We start from the raw sequence: 17,386 nt of genomic DNA, 5'->3' as shown, positions 1-17,386 counted from the left end.
TATGCTTTTTTTAATAAAAAAAACTTAATTCCATTCCAGGTGTATTTCACTATTTCATCATTTTAAATTATTTTCATTATTTATTTTTTGTAACAGTCATTTTCATTATTTCTTATTTGAAGGCAAATCTGAGATCGCCGATTTTCAAGTTGGCGAACATTATTTTAAAGCAAAATAGTGAAAATACGACAAATAAATAACACAAAATGAAAGATGCTATTCTATTTAAATAATTCAACTCCCATCATATTTGTTTTCAGAAATTCCATACATGAAAAACAATTCAAATTTTATTATTATTTTAATTTGTCTGAACACATCGCGTAGAGCGTGGGACCCAGTTCTGCACAAAATAATCAGTGCCAGTGCTGAAAGAAAATACACATTCACCTTTCTTCTTCCCTTCTCTCTCTTCTCTCTCTCTCTTCCTTCTGAGCTTTCTCCACCATTTCCATGGCTATCTAGGGTTTCTCTCTGTCCCTCTCAATCTTCCAACGCTATTGCTTCTTCTTCGCTGTGGATTCCATCAATGCGCTCTGGTTTCTCCTACTTCGCTTGCTTGCAGGTGCAGCTTCTGCGATTCGATCGCACTCTCAACAGTTTGTTGTGTATGCATTTGCTAACTCGTTCCGTTTCTGTATTTGATAAACGCATATTTATATATACTGTACTGTGTTGTCTGAATCTGTAATCTGAGTTTTCGATCTTTTCCTTTTGTGGTTCTGGAACTTCATTTCGGAGTAGAAGCTGCTGCTGTTGAAGAAACAAATTGCATTTCATGTTATTTTATTATATTTTTTGTGGAATTTGAATCACCTATCGAGGCATTGATTTTGATGTATCCAAAAAATGGCTTCGTTTAATTTGATTATTTTTCATTTTAAACCAGATTCGATGTGGTTGTACTTTTTGTGTGTGTATTGTGGTTTTATGGTTTTTGATTTTAATTTTTTTATGCGCATCTATATCGATCTGTAATTGAATGTCGAACTTGCTTAGATTTTGGTTTGCTTCACCTTTCATCTGATCTGTTGATTTCACTGATTGGTGTAAAGCAGTGAAGGGGAATAGTTGTGATTAATATAAACTTGTCCTGATTATTGTGCAGTATCCGGATTATTGCATGGCTCAATTTTGAATACCCTGTTTTTTAGTCATTGATTTATCTCTTGGTTACTCAGCTCTTCTTTGGTTTGCTAAATAACTGAATATTTAAATTCTTGTATTTTATGAGATCAATCGTCCCGTATTCTCATCTTCGTATTAATTTCAGTGTGTGTCAATCAGCCTGGAAAAGAATAAAAAAACATAGAATGTGCAATTTGATTGTATTCCTTCCTGGGTGCTGCAAGTGAATGGCATATGGAATTTCTCATTTTTTAGCTTCTCCTATAGTTTCGATGATGTCTAATAATTTTTTTTTTGGGTATCTTTATCTGTCAATTTGTGTCCCTCCCTGTTTTGTCTTACTTAATTGACAATATCATTTTCCACTTGGTTTTCTGATGCATTCAAATGTTGGCCATTGCACCAGGGTTTGATGTCCTATAGCTGATAAAGAAGTGGATGTACCAGTTGGACTTTAAAGTTGATTTAAGAATGGTTTGGATTCTGAAAGCTGGATTTAGGGTTCATTGTCCTTGAGCTGTGAAGTTGTTGTGTCTGATAAGCTGCATTTGAAATGCACTAGAGTAGACTTTTGCTCTGGGAGACATATTGTTTGTGTTACATCTACCACACCAAACTTAAGTTTGTGGAGCAACTTATCTGTGATGGGTTCGTTCTCTGGCACTTGTGAAATTGTTGAAGCACATGAAGACCTGAATACAGGGAAAGCTGCAGGGATTTATCAGTCCAATTCTGGATATAGCTTGGCTGAGAAAAACCAGAAGCTTCCAGTGGTGAAACTAGGATACAAGGATAATCTAGATGATGATATTAATAAGCTGTTTGAATCCATCACTCTCAAATCCTCATCCAGGGATTCAGGCTTTTTACAAAATGGAACAAGCCCTAAGATGAAAGGTGCATTAAAAAAGCCAATTACTGGGGGCGTTCCTCGGTCCCCACGGGTTGGGACATCTGAGCCGGTGACTTTGAAGCAGGCATTGAGAGACCATTGTATATCTAAGGCATCAGAAATGGCTGCTATGAAAAGATTATCAAAGTCATCAGCTTCTCCAAGAATATCTGAGGTTGGCAAGATTCAGACATTGTACAATTCGGTTGTAGCTGAAGCTAGACGATCTGGGCCTTCTAATGTTGAGAGTAAAGGAACGTTTGAAATATCTATATTGCCAGAAGAAAGCAAGTCACTTGCCTTGAATAAGGAATCTCAGTCTCATCAAACGGCCAAAAGCACACTATTGAGCCATAATGTTCATTCTACCAAAATTGTTGTCGCAACTACACAAAATGATGCTGGGGCTTCAATGATGCAAAGTGATTTAGCATGTTCATCAAGTAAAGTTGAGGTTCCATCTCCGGTGGAGCCTGTTCAAATAGAAAAACAAACATCTGCATCTTCTCCATCTAGTTGTGACACCAATCAAAGTAAATTAGATTTTCCTGAAAAAGCTCCATCCCCTAAAAAATTAGGAAATAAAACATCTGTGCCAAAGAGCGGAAGGAAAGGTAGGTTACAAACAGTATCCTCCTCATCTACTTCAGTAAATGGAAATAGAGTGTGCAAACTGTCACGCCATGGACCCCGCACAGTTAAATCGGTCATCAAAACCAAGAATTTGGGCAAGAAGAAACTAAAGCAGGATTCCATTTCTGCTTTGTCCGACCCTCCATCCGATGAAGTAAATAACAAGTCAGTTCCTGGTACAACTCAACTTGTTTGCGAGAGATGTTGCTGTGCTATAGAAAATACAAACATAGAAAACGACAAAGGTATTGGAACATTGGACTCTATTATCCCTGGTGGTGGAATATACTTGGGTGATGTGCACTCTGGCTCAGCATCGATTGACTGTGATAGCAGCAGAGAAGTTACACAAGTGAAAAAGAATACCAGATTGAAAGAGCAACTTGAATTTTCGCAAAGTTCAAAGAGTAGCCAAGGTGACTACAGTAGTAGTACAAGTACCAGTGATGAGAGCAATGTCAGTGGTTCAAGTTGTGGCAATAGACCTCACATGTCAAAGGATGTTAGATGGGAAGCCATTCGACATGCTCAAATGCAGCATGGGGTTTTAGGCTTGAGACACTTCAATCTTTTGAAGAAACTTGGTTGCGGAGACATTGGGACTGTATATCTAGCTGAGCTAATTGGAGAAAATTGTTTGTTTGCTATAAAGGTCATGGACAACGAATTTTTGGCAAGAAGGAAGAAATTGCCTAGGGCACAAACTGAAAGAGAAATTTTAAGGATGCTGGATCATCCTTTTCTTCCAACACTATATGCACAGTTTACTTCAGATAATCTTTCATGTCTGGTAATGGAGTATTGTCCAGGTGGAGATCTTCATGTCCTACGGCAGAAACAGCTTGGTAGAAGTTTTTCAGAGCCAGCAGCAAGGTACAATTCTAAGAAATGTTCGTTAATACATTAGGATTATGTGCAACACCTACTAAGTTTTTAGATATGCAATAAATGGTACGGTTCCTTGAATATTTCCTGGCACAAACAAATATGTTTAATTCACATAGTTACTGAAATATGCCTGTGCTCATTCTCATAAATCGTCATTTCATGTATTTCTGGTATATCTTTTACAGTCAATAAGGTTTTAAGTTGATGTTTTTAAGGTATAATATATGCTTCAGTTCTGCACTATATAAAATATGATTGAGCTATAAAATGTTACTTTTACGTCTTGTATAGCTTGAAAATGTCTTTTCCCTACCTTGTAAATCTTGAAGCTTTGAATTTTCTATGGTTTGCTTCACTTTACATTTGTTTTATGATTACTTGATTATTCTGGGTAGATTTTTTTTTTTTTCATTTCTATAAAATTGGTAGAATTGAAAGAGTTAGAAATTGAACTCCTGCTGGTGACTTGGGTTATTCACTGATGAGGCTTTTTAAGGAAGATGTCATGTTAGTAGTTCTGCTGTCTCCTTGATCCACTGTCATGCAACATGCTTGTGGGATGCATGCTGCATATTTCTTTTGGCCTTGCTATAGCCAAGATGTACCCCTACACCTCTATTTACTTGCTAACCACAAGACTATCACTGCCACTGCACCCTAAATTTCTTATCCTTGCCTCATTCACTGTTACTACTAGCTAGTTTGACCTTTATTTGTGGTTGCCACTTTAATCTTTGGTCAATGATTTTTCAATTATTGATCAAAATTTGGTTTTAACTAGTGAGTTAGTGTCAACTACCTCCTGTATTATGTGTTGAAGCATAGTTTTCCTCTGTCGGTTCACATATATCAATATGTGGCTTTCTGCGGCATCTATGCAGCACAGCAACAGGGTATGACATTGTTCTTGCATAGAGTGCAATGCAGGTCATTCAAAACAGGGGAAGTTGTTTTCTTTTTTTGTTTTGTTTGATTTTTACCCCCAATGATAGTTGAATATGTTAAAAAAGATATGCTAGTTATATGTAAAGGTCTTGTATGTGAAACAAAAGCTGCAAGAATTAAGATTGACAAATAAGATTTCTTGTTATTAAGGTGTGAGACCCTCCTTTTAGTCTAATGAAATGTGACTTGTGTCAACTGTTCTTTTAGTATCTTGTTATGTGTTTACAAGTTACCAATGTCCAGAGAACTAATTCTTCTCTCCGCTTTGTCTGATTTACATGTCTTTTTTTTTTAATCTGCGTATAGTCAATATTATTACTTTCTTTCATGATTAGAACAAATAATTTAGTTTTAAAAATATAAAATCCATACAGAATTTTTTTCGTATCAAAATTTGTGCATTGCAGTGGTGTTACTCGGCCATTAGTCATGCATGCAACTTTTCAACAAATAAATCACGTCACTTGTATTAGGAAACATAAATGAATTAGCTTTCTGATCAACAATTTGGTGCTAGTTTAAGTCAATCTTCTTCGCAACATGAAAATAGATATTAGAATATGATTTTGTATTCACCAGAACCTTTGTTCATGCAGGTTCTATGTTGCTGAAGTCCTGCTTGCATTGGAGTACTTGCATATGCTTGGTGTTGTTTACCGCGATTTGAAACCAGAAAACATTCTTGTTAGAGAAGACGGCCACATTATGCTCACAGATTTTGACCTTTCACTGAGGTGTGATGTTAACCCAACGCTTCTAAGATCATCAGATATGGACCCTGCTAAGATTTCTGGTCCTTGTGCACAATCAAGTTGCATACAGCCATTCTGCATTGAACCATCATGTCAAGTTTCATGCTTCAGCCCTAGATTCTTACCCCCAGCAGCAAAAGCAAGAAAATTAAAAGCTGATCTTGCTGCTCAGATCAGATCCTTGCCACAGCTCGTGGCTGAGCCCACAGATGCAAGATCAAATTCGTTTGTTGGCACTCATGAATACCTAGCTCCTGAGATCATCAAAGGAGAGGGACACGGAGCTGCGGTCGACTGGTGGACATTTGGCGTTTTTCTCTATGAGCTTTTATATGGTAGAACACCTTTCAAAGGTTCTAATAATGAAGAAACATTAGCCAACGTGGTATTGCAAGGTCTCAGATTCCCTGACAGCCCCTTTGTTAGCTTCCAAGCGAGGGATCTCATTAGAGGGTTGTTGGTTAAAGAGCCTGAAAACCGTTTGGGTACAGAGAAAGGAGCAGCAGAGATTAAGCAGCATCCCTTCTTCGAGGGCCTGAATTGGGCGTTGATACGCTGTGCTATCCCGCCAGAACTTCCAGACTTTTGCGAGTTTGCATTTTCAGACATGGCCCCTCAGCCACAAGGCAAGGGTGGTAAGTATTTACAGTGTAATGCAACAGGAGAACAAGTGGAATTTGAGTTGTTTTAAAGAGTTCTTTAGCAAGAGTGGCATTCTTGCTATGGATTTCCTTGCTTTTTACCTCCATGCTTTCTGCATCGAGCTGTAACAATTATGTAGCCAATGTTGTAAATTAGTTTTGACTTTAACACTATTATGTTGTCATATAAGGTTAGGAAGTCCAGTTTTTTTTTTTTTTTGTCAATGAAGTTCAGGTTATATGGCAACTTGATAGTCGCAATCTGAAAGAACAGAAATTCCTAGAACCAAAAATGCCATACTAGTTTAGTTCCAATGGTGACGGAAATGACAGAATTGTTACTAGTTAGCTTATGTCAGGGAAATATCCTTACCATATCCACTAAAAAACAAGAATGATCCTTGTTCACGAAGTGAACTGAGGTAACTAGAAACCAAGTCGAGAGCGATGAAAAAGGAACTCTTGATTTTTGGGTTTGTCCTAAAGTGAATATAAGTCCTCCTTTTTGGCACACTTTCCTTATATACCTATGCGAGTTGGCCATACATGATTTAAGCCTCTTTACAATGTTGGGTCGCCCGTTAAGTATCCCCTCACCCATATCAGTCATCAAGCTCACAAAACCCCAAGTCTCAACAATTAAGCCGACAAGTGTCTTAGAATGTGCAGATTCACAACATGTGCCCCAAAGATAGCATTGAACCGCCCTACAAACCTTGGGAACATTATATTGTGATATTCAATCGCCAAATGCCTAACGTTACCTCATCCTTGTCCAATTAAGTATTCCTTCACCTGTATCATCATTTCATAAGCTCACAAAACACAAGTCACAAGAATGTCATATAGTGTGTTGATTCACAATATGTGCCCCAAAGATAGCATTGGGTCATCCTACAAACCTTCAACGGACGTTGCATGGTCGTTCAATTCACATTTCTAACTTTTGAGCCGTGGTCCAATACAACAACAAAGTGTGTGTTTTGTTTTAGTTCACACGTGTTTTAAGACAGTTCCAACTGAAAAACACAAATTCTAACATGAAAATATTTTTTGATTGAAGAAGAAAATCAGCAAAGTTAGCTCCACATGAACATCATTGGAGTGAATCACTGTAAGACCCAAGTTTTTAGCTTGGAATAAATTGGTGAAAGGACAAGATTCGAACCGACGGAACTTATGACGCAAGCAGTATTCGCTTAAACCTAGGACAAGAACCTTAGGAAAAGAATAAATTTCAAAGATGTTCCACCCTTGGAACACTATAGGAATAAAATTTCCAAAAAGTTCCACCCTTGGAACACTATGGGAAAAGTTCCAAAAAAATTTCAGAGAAATGTTAGAACTTCTCTTTTTCCATATATCACAACCGTTTCGAGGCGAAACTCTAGGATCTACGAACGTCCGATTCCAATCATCGGAAGTTTGCCGAAACCGAAACCCTGGTATTTCAAAACCCTAGAATCAACCGACGATGAAGACTTTTTCTATTCAGAGCTTCAAATGAAGATTCCACACGCGTGCGCCCACTCTAATCGACGTTCCAAATCTTTCTTCAGAAGGAAGTTTCTGCATCCGAGGTCAAAATCATAAAGTGCATAAAGTGCATTTTAAGCCGGTAAACATTAAAAACAAGCCTCGAAAACCAAAAATCATACTGATATTTCTTCGAAGAATTAGAAGATTCAGCGGGATAAATATCGTGTCTAAAATACGTTGGAATCAGTAGGAAGAAATCGGGATCGCTCTTATATTTTTATCTTAACTCTATGAGTTAAATCCTCCGATATCTAAACTAATCTGTACCGGTTTACAAAATATCTATTCAACCTTATCCAATCTTTGATAAATATCTATTCATACTTATCCAATCTTTGATAAATATCTATTCATACTTATCCAATCTTGATAAATATCTATTCATACTTATCCGATCTTTGATAAATATCTTCCATTTCATTCCCTATAAATATGTGAAGCTTGAAACAAAAACCTCACAAAACACACACACACAACCCGCGGCCACAAGAGGAGAAGGAGGAGAAGAGTTTTTCGCCGATTCTTGCCTGATCGTTCCATAGTTCGTTGCTACGCGTAGGTCTCAAGGTACTGATGCTAATCCTCACTTCTGATCGTAAATTCTGCCGCTTTTCTCTATGCTTTTCTGTGCTCTAAGTTTTGAGGTTTTTACAAAACTATCTAGATAACTTCATCTTTCTATCTAAACTTATTCCCTGCGTGCCCCTGAGCATGTTTAGCGGATTTCATTTCGCCGATTCTCGACGAATTGCCGCCGAATTTCAATTCTGCTCATAATACCCATGTTTGGCTAAAGTTCCAACCTTTGGGCTTAAAACCCTCGACTGAGTTTAGCGTTAGTAAGATTAGTCGTCATAATCGTCGTTGGTATCAACCCCATCTAATTTATTTTTCGAAATTCTGATTTTGAGTTTCCGAGCTAAAAATATTGACCAAAATACCCCTGCGACAGTTTTCGATTCGATAATTTTTCTGAGAGTTTCCCTGGCCTAGATATCGCCTAAGAATACCTAGGAATCGATTTAGATCGAAGAAAAAGTTCGGGAACCCTATTTTTTAGAGTGGCCGAAACCTATTGCTTAGGATACCGTGTCCAAAAATAATTTTTGGGTCTCTATGACCTGAACCATTGCGTAGCTCTTTCGATTGTCGAAATTTTGGCGCTGGTTTCGTGTCATTCCGAGTTCTGTAGCTCGAGTTATGCTCGTTTTAGCGAACGAAGTTCTGTTGTCAATTCATGCCTTAAGAGGAACTCTGAAGCTTTAAAAGCTTTCTTTCCGGTTTCGATTAGCGTTATTAGATAGTGTTACTTCTAGTAGGGCTTGTGTTGATGATTGTGTTTCCTTGTTCTAGGTTCACAACTTCCATGCCCAACTTCTACTCACGAAGGTAAGGGTAACTCGGTTTTAGCGTGTCGTTGAGTCTTGCCTGCTTTTATCGTAAGGGTAACTCAGTTTTAGAGTGTCTTTGAGTCTTGCCTGCTTTTATCGCACTGCCTGTGTTTGAGATGAAGATGTTTATATTGATTGGCAGATGATTATGATTATTATGCTTGCTTATGTTGACTGTTTCTGAGGCTTGTGCCAAATGTTTTCTGAAGGCTTCGGCCGAGTAAACTTATTGAGACGTGTGTCTCCGTTTTCTGAGAGGCTTCGGCCGTTTACTGGTTTCTGTCATTACTGCTTTCTAGTGGATATGACATGGTTATTGTTGATACTTGACTTGGTTATTGGATTTGGGAGTTGTTGATTGACTTGGCATTTAGGGCTTGAACTTGAAGTGGCAATGTGGTGGTGATTGTCCCACGTGATTGTCCCGTCTTTTAAGGCGTTATAAAGTGGCGGTGTGGTGGTGATTGTCCCACGTGATCGTCCCATCTTTCGAGATGTCCTAAAGTGGCAGTGTGGTGGTGATTGTCCCACGTGATTGTCCCGTCCGTAGTGGCGTTAAGTGCGGTGTGGTGGTGATTGTCCCACGTGATCGTCCCGTCTTGAGAGACGTTGCTGATCGATCCATTTTGGTAGAAGCATATAGTTGCATTATAGGGAACTAACACCTAACCCTATGTTGTTGGATTTTAGTTATTGTTTTATTGATATCTGAATTGATGTTATATGTTAGGTTGTCGATATTTGAATTGATGTTATATGTTAGGTTGTCGATATCTGAATTGATGTTATATGTTAGGTTGTTGATATATGAGTTTAGTTATGTTGTTGGTTTATTTACCATGATAGGTAGTTAAATTTGAATAGCATGATTTTCTCTTTCATACATGGTAATTGTATGGAGTTAACCCTTTCTATTTGCTACTTGTTGTTTGGGCGCCTAACGCTATTAGGCGATGGAGAGCCTTCCGCTGAAGCTTAGCTGTTCAAGTTGGAGACCGTGATCGTGGGCGGTCGAGTAGAGGTGGATGAAGCAGTTGCTTCTTCCTTTTGCAGGACTATGTCTGAGTTTCTTTCCCCATCTGAAAACTCTGTTGTTTAAACTTTATCTCCGCCACTGTTCCAGTGAGCGTACTTATTTTGGAAACTTGCTTACGATATTGTATGACACTATTATTATATGTCGGGAACGGGTTGTTGAATAAAGTCTATGTTAAGTATTCAATTATGTTCAGTTGTTTCGAAAAGGAAAAAAAAAATATATTGTGTTTTCTCAGAATTACGAAATAGTCCTTAGACTTATTAGGTTACTAATGTGACTCCTCAGTTGAGAAATTGGGGCGTTACAATCACCATTTTGGTCCCTAAGAAAGTAGTCACCGGTCATATTAGTCCCTAGAGATCATTAATGGTTAAAAAATCCCTGTAAGTATTGACGTCGGTCATAGTAGTCCCTATCTAAGTTTGGTCGTTAGTCCCTTGAACGGAAAGTGCTCATGTGTCACGTTATGTGCCACGTAGGTTTCAATTTAGTCCCTAGGTAATTAAATTTAATTAAAATAATGAGCTAAAAAAATAAAAATACAACCCAAATTAATCTCATCTTCATCCTTCCCATCATCTTCAACCCAAATTCATCCCACCCAAATCCTGTTTAAGAAAAACATCAAACCCCAACCCTCAAGCTTGTTTTTCTACCACACTCTTCATTCAATTCATTTACTAGATTTTGTCATGGCAACGTTACCTCAGAAATTAGATGCAAACAAAGCAACCATTAAAGGGTCCCTATTAAACTGTGTTCATCAATTGTTGCACGGTATCAAATGAAAGCTTTAAATAAGATTTTCACAATCCAGACAAATGGTTTTTCTGTTCAAAACCATGAAAATAAGCAAGTCAATTGACTAGGAGAAAGAAAGCAAGCATAGCTTTATTGAAATGAAGCAAAATGAACATATATCTCAACTTTACATTCAGAATGACCCAGAATGACTGTGTTAATTCCACAAACACTAGCAAGAAACGTTTGAATGTTGTTTGAACTGTTTTCACCCAGCAAACCCATCACTCCCTCTACCTCCCACTCCTCTTTTCTTCAAAACCCAGCAAATCTAGAACCAACCCCAAACCCACCCACCATCACCTCCCTTCCTCCCTTCAAAATCGCCACCACCACGCTCCTCTGCTTGCCACCGCCACACACCTCGTCAGATCTGTTGCATCGCCACCACGCTCAACTCCTCCTTCCCAGTCGCATACTCTCTCTATTCCTCTCACGCCGCTCATCTGCAATCGCGCCACCACCACGCTTCCACGCTCCTTGCCGGTTCGAGGAAGGTCGTCGGCGTCGAACAGAGGCAGCGAGGAAGGTTGTGGCTATAGGGGTGCGGCTCCGTTGCTGGTGATTGGGGTGGAGGAAACAGATCTTGTGGTGGTCGTGGTGAAGGGAGGGTGGTGGAGTGTAGGCAGAGGAAGAGATGTGTGCTTGTGGTGAAGGCAGATCTGAAACGGCGATCAGATTTTAATTATTTGGCTTATTTTTTATTTTTTTTATTAAGATTTTCTATTCTTGTATTTTTATTTTTTTAACTCATTATTTTAATTAAATTTAATTACCTAGGGACTAAATTGATAACGCTGGGGACTAAATTGAAATCTACGTGGCACATAACGTGACACATGGGAACTTTCCGTTACAGGGACTAACGGTCAAACTTAGATAGGGACTACTATGACCGACGTCAACACTTACAGAGATTTTTTAACCATTAATGATCTCTAGGGACTAATATGACCGGTGCCTACTTTCTTAGGGACCAAAATGGTGATTCACTCAACATCATTGTCTTGGGTGAAGATACTTTAATCATTAAAGAAAAAAAAAGAGATAAAAAAGTGATAAACATACCAAATTCAACGCTCACAAGAAACCAAATCATTTAACTGGCGCACCAATGTCAGAGCCAGAATCCAGAGTCATATGCTGCATCGGCGACATCCATGGCTTCATCACCAAGCTCCAAAACCTCTGGTCCAACCTCGAACACTCCATCGACCCTTCCCACTTCCAAACCGCCACCATAATCTTCCTCGGCGATTACTGCGACAGGGGTCCACACACCCGCGAGGTCCTCGATTTCCTCATCGCGCTTCCCTCCCGCTACCCTAACCAGCGCCACGTGTTCCTCTCCGGCAACCACGACTTCGCCTTCGCCGCCTTCCTCCACCTCCTCCCGCCGCCCCCTGACGGGTCCGAATTCTCCGAGGGGTGGAAGGAGTTCGAGGCGAGTGAGTACAGGGAAGGGTGGTTCAAGGGTGATGGGTTTGAGAAGATGCACCTGCAAGGGAGAAGGTGGAGTGGTACCATCAAGGATAGGTTCAATCATGCTAAGGGAACCGACTATCAGGGTTCTATTTACGACGCTGGACCTACCTTTGAGTCCTATGGTGTTCCCCATGGTTCTGCAGGTATATGCTTGCTTCTTATCTTGCAGGTTCAATTTTGTTAATCATTGAGGTGTTGTGTTGCTGAAATTTGCTTTGTTCTTTGATTTTCTGCTAGCTTGGTTAGTATATTAGATTTTCTGTAACTTCAGGTTGTGCAGAGTGGTATAGGTTTTATGCATATTAGAAGTATTGATGAGTTAGAGTGTTACTTAGGTTGTTAGTTAGTTATGTGAGTTGGTTACTAGTTAGTTAGTTTGCTCTATGCTAACATCTTGTATGAATAATAATCAGATTGTATTATTTGTGTCTTTTCAATCGTAATGGAGATTTCGTGGTCTACACTCTCTCTTGAGAATTTTATGTTTCTTTTTGTTCGTGAACCATATTTTCCTAATATGGTATCACCGTATCAGAGCTTCATCAATGGAGCTCACCACTTCCGCTTCACTCTCTCCGTGCTACTCACGGTAGAGGCTTCAAACGTTCATATTTCGACACCGCCGCGAAACTCTCCTCCTTTAGTTTCTTGGATTTCATCACCAGTCTTGGAGTCGATGTCTCAATGAATTCATCTTGTCCCAAGTCATCCTCTGTTTGTACCAAAGAGCATACAGAATTTGAGAAGATTTTTTATGCTTCTTTACTTTCTTTCTTAGCCGATACGAAAGATGAATTTCTTTCTGGCATGGAAATCTGCATCTGATCCTTTCACCTTCGGTAGCTTCGATAATTTGAATTTTGATGGACTCAACACAAAAATTGCCTCTTCAAGAGTCAGACACTTTCTTGTCCATAAGATGCAGTTATAGAGCTAGAAGATCCTTCTACTGGTTGTTATACTGTTCCACTCATAACTGTCCAAGATTCAAGTGATTGTTAATGGGAAGAACACGAGAGATACAACATGTGCGGTGGATTCTTCACCGTCACACTCACACACGTACCCCTCTCCTGCGTTCCTGTCCATTGCACAGCCACTCAGGCACTCACCCTTCCTCTCTCATTGTCGTTGTCGCTCGCACTTGCGCCCCTCTGTTGCCGTTGTCGCTCACACTTGCGTGCCCCTGTCCGCTTGACACTCGTCGTAGAGTATCTCTTTTGAACAAAGAAAGTCCTCTTTCAAACAAGGGAAATCAGTGGTTCATGGAGTCTTTGCTGTGATTATGGAGTTTTTCTTTCCATCGGGCATATGACTTTATAATTTTGTTTGGTCCAGGTGGATCTTGGAGCTGACTATAAGGTGTTTGCAAAAATGATTCAGAAATAGGCAAAACATTCACTTGGGAGCCTCAAAACATATGTCTTCATTTTTGCCTACTCTTCACACTCCTCTGAAAACAAGCGGGGAGAGCCACTATTCCACTGGTGGTCTTTCCAGGACTTCAAATTGTATTATGATTTCAAGTTTGGTAGGAAGGAAGTTGTGCATAATGGTGGGACTTCTGATAAAGTGGTCAATAATGGAAGTCTGACAGTCCGTTGAGCATAGTATCCAATGACAATGTGCATTCCAAAAGAACATTGCACCCCCTGGGATGGTAAAGACAATGCTTGCTAAGGTAAGGGCAATCGAGTGCAAGACTTCGTTTTTTAATATTTCAGCATCATCTGTTGTTAACAAATGGCGAGGTGATTCAGAGTAATTAGTAAAGGTGTTATTTAAGCTTGCCATCTCAGGTCTCCTATATGGCATTCGACCTATACTATCAGGGGTTGCAATTGGAAGTGAATGGCAAGGAATAGTGGCTTATGTGAACTTGGGTTATTACTAGACAATTGGTCTTACTATTGGATGTGTTCTTAGCTTTCAATGTTCTTTAGGAGTACATAATGCAAAAACTCTGTTTGGCAAAGTCCAAGCATATATGGCTGTTATTGAAAGCTTCAAGAAAGCATTAGAGTTGGAACCAAATGAAGGAGGGATAAAGAATAGTTTGCAGCTGCAAGGATGAAGTTTGCAGATAGATGTGATCAAGAGAATATGCAATTCAAGTTCATTTGTGTTGAAGCTTTTTGCTGGTGTTCATAATTAGATGTTGTTTTTGGATAGTTCTTTTCTCAAGGTGGTTGTCCTTATACTTACCCCTTCCAGCTTGCGGAAGACTATTAGAAGTATTGAGGAGTTAGTTTGTTACTAATGTAGTTGGTTAGTTATGTGAGCTGGTCACTAGTTAGTTACTTTGCTCTATGCCAATCTCTTGTATAACAACAATCAGATTGTATCATTTGTATCTACTCAAGCATAATGGATATTTCCTGGTCCGCACTCTCTCGTGAGAATTCTATGTTTCTTTCTGTTCCTGAGCCAGATTTTCCTAATAATAGAGAGTTTCAGTGCTATAAATAAATGATACTCTGTATAAGTTTTGAAGTGTATTTTCCCTTTCTTGAAATTTGGTTGTTGTTTCCTAACCTAAGGGGCAGTTCATTGCATGCAGATTTGGTTAAGGCAGTTCCTGATGAGCATAAGAAATTTCTTGCTGATTTAGTTTGGGTCCATGAAGAGGTGTGGCTTGCTTTCTTTGCCTCTTTCTGTTTGTAGTCATATATGTCTCATACTCTCATGTCAAGTAACATAGATTTCTTAGTTATCAGGTTGTCCTTTAGAAACATGAATCCTTATTTCATTTACTAACATATTGTGAATGAATAAACAACATCTGAGACTGAAAGTTCTCTGAGTTATGCTTTTATAGGACAATGTCTTTATAAATACTGATGATGGAGTAAAGTGCTGCAAGTTGATTGCTGTTCATGCTGGTTTGGAGAAAGGAGATGTTAATGAGCAGTTAAAATGTTTGAAAGTTCGGGATACTCGGATCCCTAAGGTGCAGGCTCTCAGTGGGAGAAAGAATGTATGGGACATTCCAGAGGTAACAATAGCTTGCTTCTTATTAGTATATTTCTGCAACATTTTATGTTTTTAAATTCATATATGCATATTGTTAACTTTTCCTTTTCTTTTTCTAGTTGTTTTTCTAGCTTCTTCAAATAAGTTGGTAACTAAACTACTAGAATTGGGCTTGTGGTGAGAGGTTTGGGTAGTTTGCATGAGGTTAAATTTAAACCTCATTTCCACCATTGCACTCCAAGAAAAATAAACCTACTGTTTTCTTGTTTGTAGGAACTAAGGGCAAGTCCAACCATCATTGTTAGTGGTCACCATGCAAAACTCCATATAGATGGCTATAGGCTGATAATTGATGAAGGTGGTGGATTTAAAGATAAACCAGTGGCTGCAGTTGTTCTTCCTTCAAAGAAGATTATTCGTGACACAGATGTGTTAGAAAAATAGTTTCATACTTGTGATAGTTTTGCCAATATATAGTGTAGTCAAGCTAAGCTTTAGTTATCATGAGCTTATGGAGATAAAAAAACAAAACTTTTGTTGTTATTCTGATACACGGAGAGACTGTTGGATGGCTTGTCCTCTTATTCTGATTATCAATAAGGCACTTCACTGTACCCGTTGAAATTTCAGTAGAGTTATAAATGAGTTAAAAGTATTCATGAATTATTCGAGTTTGACATATCAAATTTCGTGACAAATTCAACTTTTTAGTGACCAAAGTTTTATAAGACTGGTGTTATGACTTATAAGATGTAACCTTAAGACAATAACTTGAGGGTTCATTTCTGGTTTGTATAATTAGTGTAGCTCAAGTTCTATATATTTGACATTAAAAACTCGTGAATAGCTATAGTCAAGCTAATGGATCTTATGCAATATTTTCACTTAAATTATTGATGTGAAAAGTTAATATTTATCTCTTTTATTGGTATTAAATAGGTTTTGTTTGATTTAATATTGTAAATATTTATGAAGAAAACTTTACATATAAAATTTTGCGTAAAAGAATCCATGTCCCTTTCTATGTGTAAAGGGACGCTGGAAGGAACAAGAAAATTTTAAAAAAGGTTTCATCATCAAACTTAGTGATATTAAATTTAAAACTTATATTCTGCTATGACTTGTATTTTATCCTCCATTTACGACTCAAAGAACATTATCAAGATGATGATTGTTATAATGACAAATATGATGATGATAAGTTGATAACTTCAGGAGGATAGTATCTCCTCATGACAACTTTCAATGACAATTATTGGTTTGGTAATTTGATTATTTTCTTGGTTAGTTGGGGATTCAAATTTCGCATGCTCCAACTTCAGGGGTTATAAGAGAAACCATTAATCAGATTAGAAATTATTGTGATGATCTCTACAGATGGTAATTAGTTAGATTGTCCAGAATATCCAGAATATTTTCACTTGGTATATCAAGCAAGCAAGCACTATTTTTTTTGGGGTCAAATCTTGCTATATCATGTATATTTTTGGGTCAAAAGACGAACTTGTTATATGTTGGACTCGGTGTATTATTGTTGCTATGGTCTTTAGTAGGTCTTTTGTAGTATCTCAGCTAAAATGTTAACTGTTAACCACACCTTTATTTTCTTGACAGAAATAAAATATATCTTTATTTTTTATTTTTTTTATAAGCCATAAGATTGTATTAAAGGGAGGCAAAGGGGTGCTCCAGAAAAGAGAAGGAGGGAGGAGAAGATTACAGAAAAACAAGAGAAACAAGACTTAGAAAATAACAGCAGGCAAACCAGTATACCTTTATTATTTACCAAAAAAAATCCATACCTTTAATTTGCCTATTTATTGTTTTAATTAATAGAATCATAGAAGGACATCAGGTCAATGCATGTTAGTCTGTCTCCGAATGATAGCTCAAGTGTAAGAGCTGGGGGACATATAGATTAGGGCAGTGACGGATCCAGAAATTTAATGTTGTGAGGGCAATATATAAATATAAATTTGTAATAAAAAAATTAACATATACTATTAGAAGTGATAACATTTTTTTATCAAATGTGACACAAGTGAGAGCACTTTTTACTAAATTAAATGAGCATAAAAAAACACATACTTTTACTACTCAAGTGAGGGCACATAGCAATGTGAGACACAAGTGAGGGCATTTAGCAATGTGGGACACAAGTGATGACATTTTTTACCAAATTGACCATAAAAAACTACATACTTTTACTACTGAAATTTTTTTCTAATGATATTTTGCAAAATCAAGTGAGGGCACTTGCCCTCATGCCTCAACACTTG

The 17,386-nt window shown here is 38.1% G+C and overlaps 2 protein-coding genes across 3 annotated transcripts; both read left to right on the top strand.

Annotated features, from left to right (window-relative positions):
- The first annotated feature begins 372 nt into the window (after positions 1–372).
- Positions 373–6,243, top strand: LOC130717390 (serine/threonine-protein kinase KIPK2-like). 2 transcript variants are annotated; one of them, XM_057567606.1, is made up of 3 exons: positions 373–565; positions 1,535–3,526; positions 5,083–6,243. In XM_057567606.1, exons 2-3 carry the CDS (start codon positions 1,773–1,775, stop codon positions 5,927–5,929), a joined length of 2,601 nt encoding a protein of 866 aa, XP_057423589.1. In that variant the 5' UTR covers positions 373–565; positions 1,535–1,772; the 3' UTR covers positions 5,930–6,243. The 2 variants fall into 2 exon arrangements, with proteins under 2 accessions (XP_057423589.1, XP_057423590.1); XM_057567607.1 differs by having other exon boundaries at positions 373–608.
- A 5,453-nt stretch (positions 6,244–11,696) lies between these two features.
- Positions 11,697–15,770, top strand: LOC130718352 (tyrosine-protein phosphatase RLPH2-like). Its single transcript, XM_057568937.1, has 4 exons — positions 11,697–12,277; positions 14,695–14,762; positions 14,953–15,129; positions 15,381–15,770. Exons 1-4 carry the CDS (start codon positions 11,764–11,766, stop codon positions 15,549–15,551), a joined length of 930 nt encoding a protein of 309 aa, XP_057424920.1. The 5' UTR covers positions 11,697–11,763; the 3' UTR covers positions 15,552–15,770.
- Positions 15,771–17,386: the final 1,616 nt, after the last annotated feature.

This window comes from Lotus japonicus, chromosome 5, assembly GCF_012489685.1.
Source record: "Lotus japonicus ecotype B-129 chromosome 5, LjGifu_v1.2".
Taxonomy (NCBI): Eukaryota; Viridiplantae; Streptophyta; class Magnoliopsida; order Fabales; family Fabaceae; genus Lotus; species Lotus japonicus.
The sequence above is the reverse complement of the archived record's forward strand: the minus strand, read 5'-3'. Positions and strand labels throughout refer to the sequence as shown.

Excerpts from the sequence above, each read along its gene's own strand:
- LOC130717390 (XM_057567606.1), top strand. The coding sequence starts at position 1,773 with ATGGGTTCGTTCTCTGGCACTTGTGAAATTGTTGAAGCACATGAAGAC. Across the intron at positions 3,527-5,082 it reads TTTTCAGAGCCAGCAGCAAG|GTTCTATGTTGCTGAAGTCC; the intron begins GTACAATTCTAA and ends TTGTTCATGCAG.
- LOC130718352 (XM_057568937.1), top strand. The coding sequence starts at position 11,764 with ATGTCAGAGCCAGAATCCAGAGTCATATGCTGCATCGGCGACATCCAT. Across the intron at positions 12,278-14,694 it reads TGTTCCCCATGGTTCTGCAG|ATTTGGTTAAGGCAGTTCCT; the intron begins GTATATGCTTGC and ends CATTGCATGCAG. Across the intron at positions 14,763-14,952 it reads TAGTTTGGGTCCATGAAGAG|GACAATGTCTTTATAAATAC; the intron begins GTGTGGCTTGCT and ends ATGCTTTTATAG.